This window comes from Bubalus bubalis, chromosome 21 (genome assembly GCF_019923935.1).
Source record: "Bubalus bubalis isolate 160015118507 breed Murrah chromosome 21, NDDB_SH_1, whole genome shotgun sequence".
NCBI classification, from domain to species: Eukaryota; Metazoa; Chordata; class Mammalia; order Artiodactyla; family Bovidae; genus Bubalus; species Bubalus bubalis.
Window position 1 is genome coordinate 10665726 of NC_059177.1, and position 13607 is coordinate 10679332.

At 49.6% G+C, this 13607-nt stretch overlaps 1 protein-coding gene across 8 annotated transcripts in view; it reads left to right on the plus strand.

The window, feature by feature from the left end:
- TRANK1 (tetratricopeptide repeat and ankyrin repeat containing 1) overlaps positions 1-7797 on the plus strand; it is a 97706-nt gene extending 89909 nt beyond the window's left edge. For all 8 annotated transcript variants that reach the window (XM_044933863.1, XM_006077043.3, XM_044933861.2 and 5 more), the window contains 3 exons: positions 942-3991; positions 5245-5340; positions 6341-7797. In XM_044933863.1, coding sequence (XP_044789798.1) covers positions 942-3991; positions 5245-5340; positions 6341-6438 — 3244 coding nt within the window. In that variant the 3' untranslated portion in view covers positions 6439-7797. The remainder of the gene's footprint in view (positions 1-941; positions 3992-5244; positions 5341-6340) is intronic.
- The last annotated feature ends 5810 nt before the right edge of the window (positions 7798-13607 follow it).

The following is a 13607-nucleotide window of genomic DNA, read 5'->3' on the forward strand; positions in this document are numbered from 1 at the left end:
AAAACCAAATACCTGGTTAGTTCCTTAAACGTGCTATAAATACCCTCTATTCTATCAGCCAAAGCTTATGAGAGGAGCTCATCCTCAGTCACACTCCTTCAGAGAGGTCCTGTTATAAGAGGGGATCTGATGTTTGTAAGATGACCCCAGGGCAGCAGGAGGTTCCTGGGCATCTCTGGTTGTGAGGAAATACATTTTGTCCCCTGCAAGAGTTCAAAAGTAGGCATGTTTCACTGGATTGGCCCACTGCCTTAAAAATTGGTATGTGGGATATACTCACTTGGATCAACAGTGTCAAAGGGAACTTGACTTCAAGGCTTCATTCATCTCACACTAAATCAATCACACGCATTCTTGGTAAAAAGAGAAAAGCCGCAAGTTGAATAATAAGAGGAAGACTGATGTAATGGCTGGTGTGTCTGCAGCCCCCATCGCCACACTTTCTCCTTTATCAGGTATCAGCCTCCATAGGCTATATACCCAAAATGATTAGCAAGCTCTTATGCAAATTTAAGGGATTTTTTTTTCCCCCAAGAATAATTTTGACTATGCATACTTTATGCCCTGCAGGTTGACTTCTAACGTAAATGTCACTTGCCTAGGATGCAACTCCATTATATTCTTTTTTGCAAATTTTTTTTTAATATTTATTCTTTTTCAGTTTTGTTTGGGTTTATTTCTTTTTTCTTTTTTAACTATTTTTTTCTTTCTGTGCAACTCCACTATATTTCATTAAACATACTAGTGCTGGGTTCCTTTGGGGAATAAAGAATTAATTTTATAGCATAAAATGAAGTCTTGATACACCTGCTGCTAACTTCAGGTCCAGTTTGGCAGGTCCTGTCTACAAGTGCCATTTTATATAAGTTGCTCTGTTCTGCATTTTATATATTTTATATGGGGTGATGCTTAGTTGACATCGGTGTTGTCTATCTTTGCAGGTATGAAGAAATGCTAAGGGCCAAGGCCCTTCCTGTCTCCAAGCTCACCTATTCTGCCAGCCAGTTTTACTTGGAAGCTGCAGCCAAGTACCTGAGCATGAATAAAATGAAGGAGATGATGGGTGTGCTCTCGAAGCTCGACATTGAAGACCAGCTGGTGTTCCTGAGGTCTCGGAAGCGGCTGACGGAGGCCGCCGACCTGCTCAACAGGGAAGGTCGGAGGGAAGAGGCTGCGCTGCTGATGAAGCAGCACGGCTGCCTCTTGGAGGCTGCCAGGCTCACTGCGGACAAGGACTTCCAGGCCTCGTGTCTGCTAGCGGCCGCCCGTCTCAACGTGGCCAGGGATTCCGATGTTGACCTTACCAAGGCCATCCTCAGAGAAGCCCTGGACCTCTGCCATCAGACCAACCAGGTGTCTGGCATCGCCCAGGCCCACTTCCTGCAGGGGGTGATCATGAGAGATTTCCTGAAGCTCAAGGATGCTTTCCTGAAGTTTGACACCCTCAACCACTCGGCAGGGGCAGTGGAGGCACTCTACGAAGCCACCAGCCACTGTGAGGTCCAGCCCGAGGATGTCCTAGCTCTGGCTCCGGGGGGCCTCGGGGTCCTCCTCGATCTGGTCAGGGCCCTCAGAAAGGTGACCACCAACGCTGAGAAGGAGATGGTCAAGTCTTGCTTCGAGTTTTTTGGAATCTCGCAGGTGGATGCCAAGTACTGTCAGATAGCTCAGAACGACCCTGGACCCATATTACGCATCATTTCTGACCTGGATTTGAACTTGAAAGAGAAGAAAACAAAAGACCATTTCTTGATAATGATGGATCAGGTGAAATTAGCCCTAAACAAACACCTTCTAAGCAGGCTATGTCAGATCACAGAGAGCCTGCTTGCAAAGACCTACCCGGGTGTCTGCATGAAGTTTCTTGTGGGCTTAAAATGCGAGGATGGACACTGTGAAGACTTCCACAGGCCTTTGCGGCGTCATGAGGCCAAGTGTTTGGTCCAGTCAAAAATACACCTGGTGGCCATCAAGGGGTTACTGTTGGAAGCCAAAAGAGTATTCTCTAAAGTCTTAGCTGAAGGACTTGAGGAGATTGATTACATTTTGTCTCTGGACAAGCATGGCCTTTGCAAATCTTTGCTGAATGTCGTCTTCCCTAAGCATTTCCACCAGCGGGTGTTGTCAGAAAACCCCATGGCATGCAAAGAAGTCCTCAAGCCACATTACAAATCCTTCCGATCCTACAGGTCTGCCCTGAAAGAATACATCCACGTCCTGTTTCAAAACGAACGGGCCCGAAGCCGCCGGGAGTCCACGGACCTGTGGCTGAGCGCCATGCAGGCTTTTCTTCTCTCTTCCAGCTACCCCGATGAGCTCGACAAGCTGCTGTACCAGGAGGAGGACCAGTACAACTGGGAACTCAAAGCCCTGCAGTCTGAACAAGAGAAAAGGGGCAGGGACAGAGGCAGCAGGATGAAAGGAGTAGAAGGGAAATTCGGCATGCTGGCGCCCAACAAGGATGACGAGAGTGCGGAGAAGCCCCACCTGTGCTTCATCCGACTGCTGCAGGACTCCATCCACCAGTTCTACGTGTGCAGGAACCCAGAAGACTACAAGAGGCGCTTTTTCCGTTTCATGAATGTCCTGGTCAAGAGGTGCAAAGAGCCGCTGATCCCCAGCATCGGGAACACAGTGGCCCTGCTGGAGTTCCAGTTCATCCACTGCGGGGCGGTCCTGGCCCGCCTCTCCAAGAATGCCGTCTTGTGCCTCCCGAAGAGCTACATCGCACTCTTGCATTACTGGGAGTTCCTGTTTAGCAAGAAGGACCGGGAGCCCGGGGACGTGTTCGCCATCATTCAGGAGTACAGACCCAAGGACCTGACCAGGGCCATTCAGGAGTTCCGGTTCCACCTGTCCTACCTCGTCAAGGTGCTCTGCGGCTGCGAGAACGCCAACTTCAACGTCCTGCTGGACGCTTTCAGCGACATCGACTACGTGGTTTCCGGGGAGGCCGAGCGGACCCTGGTGCTGTGCTTGGTGATGCTGGTGAACACCAAGGGTGTGCTGCAGCCATCCTGCAAGCCTCTCCTGTCCAGCCAGTTCCAGGAGCTCGAAGCCAGGCTGCAGCTGCTGAGCATGGAGTGCCCGGGCCAGGTCCCCGAGCGCCTGCTCAGAGTGGTGAAGCGAGTGAGGCTGGCAGTCAACGTGAAGTCCGTGGCGGAGGCGCTGCAGGACCTGCTCTTTGAGCGGGATGAAGAGTTCCTGATGGACTGCCACTGGCAGTGGGACAGTGGGCACACCAAAGGGACCGCTGTGCGGGGTCTCTACCACGAGGAGGTCAGGCTGAACCGCCTGTTCTCCATGGATCCTGTGGGCTACTTGGCTGAACCCGAATATGAGGTCGGCCAGGACGAGCCAGAGGAGCTGGCCTTGGAGGGGGACCACCTCCTAGACGCTGTCCTCTCGCAGAAGCTGTGGAGGGCTTCCATCCGCCGGAAAATGCGGAGGGTATGCCTGGTGGTGTCTTTGTGCATCAGATGGAGGAGAGGAAGGGCGGGAGGCCAGGCCGAGCACTTCAGGGAGGAGGGCAGGGAGCCCGCGGCTGGGAATTTCAAAAAGGCTGACGTGGACCGGACCCAGTGCGACCTGTGCGGGGTCAAGTTCGCCCGCGGGCCCGAGAACTATTTCACCCCAGATCAGGCATTTGAGGGTGCGGCTCCCGAGGCTGTAGCCCCTTCTGGGACGGAGCTGGAAGATGAGCAAGGTTGGGAGAGGAGCAGTGAGTCCTACGAGCAGCACATCCGCCTGGAAAGCCACCAGAGTCAGCAAGTGGCCTACCAGAGGTACTTGGAGTTTTTCCGCGAGAAGGTGGACCCGGCTATGGAGGAAGGCAAGCTGGTGGTGCAGGACATGGAGCAGAGCGCTTGGGGCCGCAAACACCTGGGCTCCAAAGAGCACAGCCACGTACTACAGAGGAAGGTCCAGGAGAACATCAAGAAGGTCTCCGACTTGGTGGAGGACCTCTACAGGCGGAAGGCCTGGGCTGATGGTAAGGGTTCTCGAAAGGCAGGCCCAGATGGTGGCGGAACCCGGGCTTTGAGGACTTGTGTCCAAGTCGAGCCCCTTTGTAGTGAGGTCTGACCTGGGGATGCTGGAATCTTGGCAGTAGCAGAGACACAAGTGAGGACCACGTGTTCTCCAGTCCCAGCAAAGCCCAATTCTTTGGATCCCCCCTCCCCCAGTTAACCAGTGTGTCCTATTCTTAGGGCAGGATGGTTTCCCCTGGCATGACAGATAAGAAAAGGGTTTGCTAACCAATTCTATGGAGAAGATAGAAGGAGAATGCTTCCAGTCTTGAGAAAATTCTTTAAACCTTCCTTGGCTCATTCATTCAGGGATTTCTTGAGCACCTGCTATGGGCTGATCCCGATCTAGTGGCTCAGATGGTAAAGAATCTGCCTGCAATGCAGGAGACCTGGGTTTGATCCCTGGGTGGGGAAGATCCCCTAGAGAAGGGAATACCTACCCACTCCAGTATTCTTGCCTGGAGAATCCCATGGACAGAGGAGTCTGGTGGGCTGCAGTCCATAGTGTCGCAAAGAGTCGGAAATGACTGAGCAACTAACACTTTGACTTGATTAAGATCTAGCCTGCATACCTGGTCCTTCCCTTTTAGGAGCGTCCTCACACCATACCTAGTGTGAGCCTCTAAAAAGAATTCTTACGTGATCTGTGAATCAGATTTCCTCTGACATCCTTATTAGCTACATCTTAGCAACACTGAATAGAAATTATGTATGTTGTTGTTTAGTCACTAAGTTATGTCTGACTCTTTTACAACGCCATGGACTGTAGCCTGCAGGCTCCTCTGTCCATGGGGTTTCCCAGGCAAGGATACTGGAGTGGGTCCTCATTCCCTTCTCCAGGGGATCTTCCCGACACAGGGATCAAACCGCATCTCCTGCGTTGGAAGGTGGATTCTTTACCACTGAGCCACGAGGGAAGAGGGAAGTTATGTATAAAATTAGTGAAATTGTATGTGTTTAAATCATTCTAAAATTCAGACAGTCCAGTTGAAGGTAAGAACAGTTTGCAAAGCTTCCTCGAAAGGCTTGCTATTGGCAGCCCTCCAGACAGGGACATGTAGTTTCTGCTCCTGGGGGCAGACAGCGGCCTTTCATTGCCCTTCTCAGAGGAAGCAGAGACAAGGGCCTGGGAGGTGGGGGCTTGGATGCTAGCACTGAGCGTCCTAATCCCTACAACCGCCCCTTCACTCAAAGCCCTGGTTCTTTGGTTCTCTAGCGGAGGAGGTCATGGCTCGGCTGGTCAACATCCTGATCCCGTCCGTCAGGGATGCACAGGAGTGGCTGAGGAAAACGGAGCTGCACCAGGAGGAAGGTGAGGAGTCCTTCATCCTGGGGTGATGCTCTGGGTCTCGTGGCCCTTGGTTCTGCTGACTCCCCGGTCAGTCTGCAGTGGGACCGCCTGTGTTGTGAGCAGTGGTCGCTCACTGTGTAGGAACACCGCCCCCAGCGACTCTGATCAGTAGCAGCAGAGTGACTGGGCTCCCCCATCTGACTGTGAGGGCTGTTACTCGGCTTATTGCTTTTCCAAAAATGTTTGCCACTCACGAGCTGCTACCAGTGATGCTCTATTACTACTCGTACTCTGTACAGTGACTCCCAGGATGGGCGGAGTGTATCCCTTGATAAATGTTTGCCTGTGCAAGCCCTTCATGTAATTCCATGAGTGTCTGGAACGTATTAGCACTGTTGTGGGCTTGGGGATATTAAACAACTTTGTGAACTAAACAAACAAAATCTTTGGGGAACCTTGGCATACGTCTTCCTTCAGAGAATTTAAAGCTGGTATAGAGTGAGCCAGGGTTTCTTTCCTGACAGAATCTTCTTGCTGAATTCTATATGATCTGGAATGCCTCCCCCTCTTGGCAGTATCTTCCTTCTTCGGCCTCCTAGTATTTCACTTGTCCCAGATTGCCCTTCTGTGAGTCCTCGTGACCCAGATGCTACTGGAAAATCCAAACCCTGGAGCTGGGGAAAACTGGGAAGGACTTGACACAAATGTCTCTGCCAATAATCTTTAGATTTTAGTCTCTGATGACACTGTGATTTTTTGTGATTGCTTCAAACAGAAGAACATAACTGGGATACCACCTCAAGGTGCGGTTGAATTTAGTTTTTGTTGGACTTATTTTTCATTTAAAGGGCCTCTAAAAGAAGGACAGAGGAGCTACTCTGTAAAAGAACGTTCTGGAGAAGGATGTTTACTCTAGCTCTGGCTTTTTTTTCTTCTTTTTTGTCAACATTAGGTGTTACTAGGATGTTATTATATATTACAGTAGAATGAAAAAAAAATCACCATTCTGCTTTTTAAATAGGTGTCGTTCAGGAAGATGTATATGAAAATGAAGTGGAAGACTTTGGTGAGCTCCGTCCCAGAAGGCGTCCTCGGAAATGTGCAAAGAAGAAGCACTAACATCCACATGGCTGCTGCTTCTTAAACCTTCAGAATGTTCCTTCCTGACTTAGAATCCCAAGTGCTGGGGCAGAAGAGGAAAAGAATATATATTAGCATCGAAAGCGGGATGAGGGGTCTGACATCACCTTTGCTTTTCATCCTTATCATTTCTCTCTTTGTGGTGGCCTAGGGTACACTGCTTCCTCAGAGAAGGGGCCTCTTAAATGCTTTTCCAAGTTCAAGTCCAGCAGGACTGGTTCTCCCTAAAACAAGCTCAAATGACCAGAATCATAGCCTTGGGACCCACCTTGGGACCCACCCCCTGCCTCCCGAGGCCCCAAGGTTCTCTGGCTCATCATCAGCATGACCCCAGTCAGGGGCAGGTACACCCCTCACCTCAGTATTACCACTGCCCTGGCCTGAGAACCATGCCCACCCCAGATCCGCTTATCTTTTCACACTGCCAGCCACCTCCGACCCCAGGCTGCACTGTAGTCCTCTCCGAGCCCACCTGTGACAGTTCCTTCTGTTATATACTTTAGCCTTTTCTCTCCGTGGAAACTTTTCTGCCTGCCTTGCCCCCATTTGTTGAGGTCATTCTCAGCCGCCTGTGCAAGTGGCGATTAGACTACCTCAGAATGTAGTCAAGAATTCCCCATCTCCTTGGGGAGAAGCCAGCCTCAGGACCAGCTCCCTAGAAGGAGAGGCTGGGGGATGTTGCTGCGGTGGGTTCCCGGCCTATCTCTCCAGGGTTGTCTCTACCCTGTCTTGGCTGGTGCAGACATTCCAAACAGTGTTTTGTGTGTAGCCCTGTCTGTCTAGTTTCCTTGGGTCTCTGTGGCAAGTTGCCCTAGCTGACCTTGACATTCCAATGAGTTTCCCCGCACTGAGCTCCCCACCGGGGCAAATTCATAGAGATTTGGCTGAGTCACTGCCCCGTGGCTTGCAGGTCTGGGAAGAGGAGGGGACCATGGGCCGTTTGCAGGAGGCCACTGCTGCCCACTGAGCCATTGGTCTGTCCCTTTCCGGAAGCCCACCTGCCTCTCTCATGATCACTGCCCTCCCTGCCCCCAGTCCTGAGCCCACCCTGGTGCCAAAGGTCAGGCTCACCTTAGTCGGTCGCTGTTTCCTTATACCCCCAGAACCTGCCTTCTCCCCTCTCCCCGTGCCACTGCTGCTCTGGCTGCTCTTTGTTTTCTCTTCATTGTCTTTCTGAAACAACTCTGTTTCCTTGAAATGTAAGGTTTTAAATTTTTATTAGGTTATGGTTCTACTTTTTATTCCAGGTGTTTTTATAAACTTCATTTGCCAGAAGAAAAAGAAAAAAGAAATCTTGCTGTATGATCACATTTTTATAAAGTTAAATCATTTCTCTTACATACATCTGTCCACTTGTTTATTTCTCATCTCTTTACTTAGAGACTCAAGGGGTAAATTTTAAAACTTGGTACATCTTGGGTAGGGGAGGGTTGGGTCAGCTGGTGGCTACTGATCCAGACAGAAGCTTGCTGTGTTTTCTGAAACTGAGAAATCTAGGGGCCCAAAGACCCACAGCTGGTTGCACCATCTCTTGAGGGCCTGCCTATGTAAATTCTTCCCTTTGGGTGTTTCCACACAGGCAGGGTTCTGAATAGGTAACAAGAACATTGCCCTGGGAGACAGGAGAGCCTGCCTTGAATCCTGATCCTGTCCAAGGAGCCATTTAGTCTGGGACTAGTCAGACACGGTCCACACGCCCTTAGGGCTGAAATGCGACCTCCTAGAGACTAGGGATCTGGTATGGCAGGTTTTGGGCCCAGTATTTAATAACAACATAACCTTGTGTTAGGAGAAGGCAATGGCACCCCACTCCAGTACTCTTGCCTGGAAAATTCCATGGATGGAGGAGCCTGGTGGGTTACAGTCCATGGGGTTGCGAAGAGTCAGACACGAATGACACGACTTAGCAGCAGCAGCAGTAGCAACCTTGTGTCAGTAGCTTCCCAGGTGGCGCCATGGTAAAGAATCCACCTGCCAATGCAGTTCAATCCCTGGGTCGGGAAGATCCCCTGGAGGAGGAAATGGCAACCCACTCCAGTATTCCTGTTGGGACATCCCATAGACAGAGGAGCCTGGTGGGCTACAGTCCATGAGGCTGCAGAGTCAGACACAACTGACCATGCACGCTGCATTGTGCCGTGTGTACTGGTCATTTCTTGTCATGCATCTGCCTCTTTTGGGGTCTGTGCAGGACGGGAATCTGGCATTCACGGGTTCTCCAGGCATGACACCAGCTTCATCTCAGTGCCTAACCTCCTCCTCTCTCTCTCCCACACACACATACACATGCCCTATCTCCAGCTGACTCAGAGTCTGAGATCCCTTCAACATGTTCCCAGATTGATTCTATGTGATTGTCAGAAATCTGCACTCCTGGATTGTCCTTAAGTTCCTGACTCAAAGGACAGGTAACCCCTCTCCCTCGCCCCTTAAGTCTCTTTCCTCGGCACTGAGACTGTCTTTACCCAATCGAGCCTGTCCCTCTAAACGTGCTTTAGAGATTGTGCCTGTAGAGTGCAAGGCAGGTGGGGGCCACCAGGAGCCATCCCCCATCCGGCAGCCCCCACAACACCATAGAGGTTTAGAGTTGAACTTGACAGACCCACATACCTTACAATGGCAGAGACAGCAGGCCTGCCAATGACTACGGAGCTGAGCCACACTCCCACTTGCCACCCAGAAAAATGTGTCTCCTCACTCACTAAGAGGGAGGGAAAGCCATCAGCAAGGTACCAGGCGTTCTTTAGGTGGGTTGTTGTTGAGAAACCTGCCTCCCAGTTCTGCAGGATCCTACCCTACTCAGAGCCTGTGTTCTCTGCTTAAGACACAGCATCTCACCCTCCTCAGTAGGGATGTGACCTGAGTGTCTCATAGAACCCTTTGGGGTGATGGGCTGCACAGAAAGGAGAACTGTCACCACAGGATCTTGGAAGCAAGCCCTAAGTTTGAAATTTGGCTACTTATTCTGGCCGTGGGCATTCAGACACGTTATTTAAAATCTGAGCCCTTAAAGGCATTTATAATATGGAAATAATGATACAAGCTTGGAGCTTGGGTGTAACTGCATTATCTTCCCTCCTACCCTGCCTCCCTCCCCTCTAGGGACCAAGAAGGCAAAAAGATGCCAGGCATCTATTTCCAGGGCAGGGAGAGGTGGTCACGGAGGATGACGAGCACCAGGGACAGAGCTGGGTCAGCTTTGTGTGGCCTGGATGGAAGTGGAGATATTTTTCTATGAGGGCTTTGTTCCCTGGGGCCCAACCTTTTTAGAGACTGAGGCTATTTTTAGCCCACGTTTTTGTGATTCTGCAGGACAGCTGTTTCAGGCAAGTATGTAGGCCACTCTGTGATATTTGGAGTCATCATTTTAAGGTTAGGGAGTGGGTTGGGGGAAGACAACGAGAATAACTCCTGAGTTTCTAGATGCATCGTTGGGAGATTTACCCCTACCCTGCAGAATGCTGCAGCCCGCATTTTCTTTGTGGCTACTCTGGAGCTTCTGGAGGGACCAAGCTGATAAACATCCTTTTCTGCGGGGTAGGGGAGGCCTTGCCACTTGGCATGGGAGATCTTAGTTCCCAGACCAGGGATGGAACCTGCGCCCCCTGCAGTGGAAGTGTGGAGCCCTAACCACTGGACCATCAGTGAAGTCTCCAGATGAACACTTGTTACACTTAAAGTTGAGAGTATTTGTCCTCTTCCAATTTCTTTTCTTTTTTTTTTTTTTTTGCCATTCTGCTTGCTAAAACCAAATCACGGTGGAGAAAAGTTTGGTGACACTCCTGCCAATGAGGCTGTGGATGGTGGGCTTACCCACAGCCATGGGAACAAAACCAGGACAGCCTTCCTGGAGGGCACGCTGACAGTATTAAGTTTAAAAAAGGGCTCACCTTTGGACTCAGCATTTCTACTTTTTGTTTCTTAATTGTTATCATTTTTAATTGTAAAATACACACAACATGCAATTCACCATCTTTATTACTTTTCAGTGTTAAACACATTCACACTATTGAGCAACCATCTCCAGAACTTTCTTACCTTGCAAAACTGAAACTGTACCTATCGCACAACTCCCCATTTCCCCTCCGCCCAGCCCTTGGCACCCCCCATTCCACTCTGCATCTTTGATTTTGACCACTCTAGGGACCTCGATTAAGTGGACTCCTGCAGCTTTTTTCCTTCTGTGACTGGCTTATTTCACTCAGCATAAGGTTCTCAAGGTTCACCCATGTAGCATACGGCAGAACTTCGTTCCCTTTTAAGGTGGAAGAATATTTCATTGTATGTATATTGTCAGCGTTTCTACTTTCAGGACTTTCCATTAGAGAAACATTCCTAGAAGTACCCAAATAAATGTCCACTTCCAGAGTCTCCAGGAAAGTACAGAGTTGGAGACAACTCAAATTTCAGATGGATACCTTGAATATGGGTCAGGTTTTAGAAAGATGTAAATATGCTAGCATGGACATGCGGAGAAGATCAATTGTTCCCTGAAAACTCATGCTGAAGAGGAGGCTCTATGGTTCAATCCACATTAGTAAAAACCAACAAAAATAAAATTTAATTCCAAGTTGCTGCTGGTGGTGATCTTGAGTACTCTGTAAGACCTGGGATTTTTAAAATAGTTTGGAGTTTATATGTGGTCACAAAGAACAGTAAAGATATTTTTGGAGATGAAAACAGAGAGGAACAGGAGGGCACACACCTGTTGCTCAAAGAGGTGGTTAGAGAGGAGCAGGCTCCGTCCACTCATGTGCTTCCAAAATGATATTAAGAGGTGATGAGAGGGATCTCCCTGGCGTTCCAGTGGTTAAGATCTCACCTTCCAGTGCAGAGGGTGTGGATTCCATCCCTGGTGGAGGAGCTAAGATCCCACATGTCTTGGGGCCAAAACATAAAACGGAAGCAACATTGTAAGAAATTCAATGAAGGTTTTTAAAAAACGGCTCATGTCAAAATACCTTAAAAAAAAAAAAAAAAAGAGAGAGAGGCTATGATAATGCAGTAGGAAAGGATCCTCTTGGAGACACCCCTTTGAGGTCCCATTGGTCTAGCTCTGTCCTGTGCTTTTTATCCAACTGACCCCCATCCAACTGGTGTGCACCTACAGCTAGAGGGCACCTCAGCTTCTAAGGTCATCCATCAGTTACACCTTGAACGTTATCACCTGACCCTGCTACAGCCTCTTAGTAAACTTGGCGCAGGTATACTCCCCGAGAGCATCCTTACCCTTGAGTCTCCCAACCGATGACATCTTCCTGCTACCTTCCCTGGCTTCTTTCTTGCGCTTCGAAGATGCGCTCATCTAGCTGTGAAGTTTGAAAAGTGAAAGTGAAAGTCGCTCAGTCGTGTCCGACTCTTTGTGACCCCAAGGACTATACAGTTCATGGAATTTTCCAGGCCAGAATACTGGAGTGGATAGCCTTTCCCTTCTCCAGGGGATCTTCCCAACCCAGGGGTCGAACCCAGGTCTCCCTCATTGCAGTGGATTCTTTACTAACTGAGCCACAAGGGAAGCCCCACTGGAGCTTGACACGATGCAAACAACCACTGTTAACAGCTGTTGTGCAGTGAGTACCTCCCTGCTGTTCATACAGGCGAGTGAGTACCCACAGCGGCCCCGTGAGGCAGGTGTCGGGATCACACCCATTATACAGATGAGCACTGAGGCTGTGAGAGCTGCATGTAGCCCCGCCCCTCAGGCCTCACCTCTCCAGCACTAGCCTGTGGGGATCACAGGTAAGTTTGCTTCAATTGTACAAAGATAGACAGGGTGGTAGTTCTCTTGGGATAAAAAACACTTTTCTTCCATTTTCTATTCCACCAATTTCCTCCCCGTTTCAGTTTTCCTTCACATAGATGTCAGCGTGTTTCCAGTTTTCTGGAATCCTTTGACTATTTTGACTGCTCACTTTGCAGGTGGTTATTTGGCAGTGGGGAGTTGGGGAGCACCTGTTGTTTTTTTGTTTTTGTTTTTTTTTGTTTGTTTGTTTGTTTTTAAATCACTGCTCACAAAGCCCCTTTTCCTAGCTGATAGCTTCAGGGCTTCTTTCCCACCCTGTCTCTGGTCGCGTTGGCCCAGGAGCGGAACTCCCGGGGACAATACAGGGTCAGTCACAACCGAGGGAGGGAAAGAGCCTCTCGCCTGGAATGTTCCTGACTTCACAGAGGAGGAATCAGAACAGACCAGGTTGGTGAGTTTTTCTCTTTTATTCAAAGCTTCTGGGTCAGAGTAAGGGGGAAGCACTTTATCTCCGCCCCACAGCTTCCCTGCGGAGGCTGTGAGGTGGCTGAACAGCTGGACCCAAGTGAGAAGATGCCGTCTGTCTTCCTGGAGATAGTGTTCCCGATGCCAAACATCGGCGTCCTCAGAACTGAGAGATGGCTGACCTTGATCGTCAATTCTCTCAGCTCATCAAAAGTCAGGTTAGAGTTTTCAAGGAGGTCTGGGTTTGTAATAGAAACACTTTCCGGAAGAACTCTAATCTTCCTCCTATCAAGGATTTTCAAATAAATTTTTTAAAGAAGTAGAAGTCCTATTTAGAACAAAAGTAGACTCTGGAGATGTTAGTCTGTCAGGCTGACTGCTGGAGGAGGAAACATGGCCTATCCCCAGGCCCAGCTGTGAGTAGGCAGGATACACGTGTGTGCGTGTGTGCATGTGCACGTGTGCGTGTGCGTGTGTGTGTGTGTAGAGGAGTCAGGACATGAAAGAAGGTGCATGTGGCTGAATTTCTCATTCCTTCTGTTCCTTCTTTGTGTTTAACTCAAAGGAAAAAAAAATGCACAGGCTGCTTGGGGGTGTCCAGGTGGAACGAAGCCACCGCAGTTTAGTTCAAGTGAACTGCAATCCGCAAATATATCTGAGAAGCAGTCTTTGCCAAGGGACAAACACTGTTTTGCCTACCCTTTTTATAGGAGATATTTTAAAAAGTCAAGTGAGAGCCTGCAATCTGAAGGGTCTACACCTCCTTTTTTTCACCCTGCAGTGATGGGAGTAGGTGGTGGGGTGGGGTCGTCAGGGAGGGGTAGAGGGAGTTCTATGTAGCGGGGAGGGGACAGAACGTTTGGCTTAAGGAGAGGAGAACTAGAAGCCTTCGTGACTAAGGCTGTCTCCCCACTAATGATAACCAGGTCTGCTGAGGGGT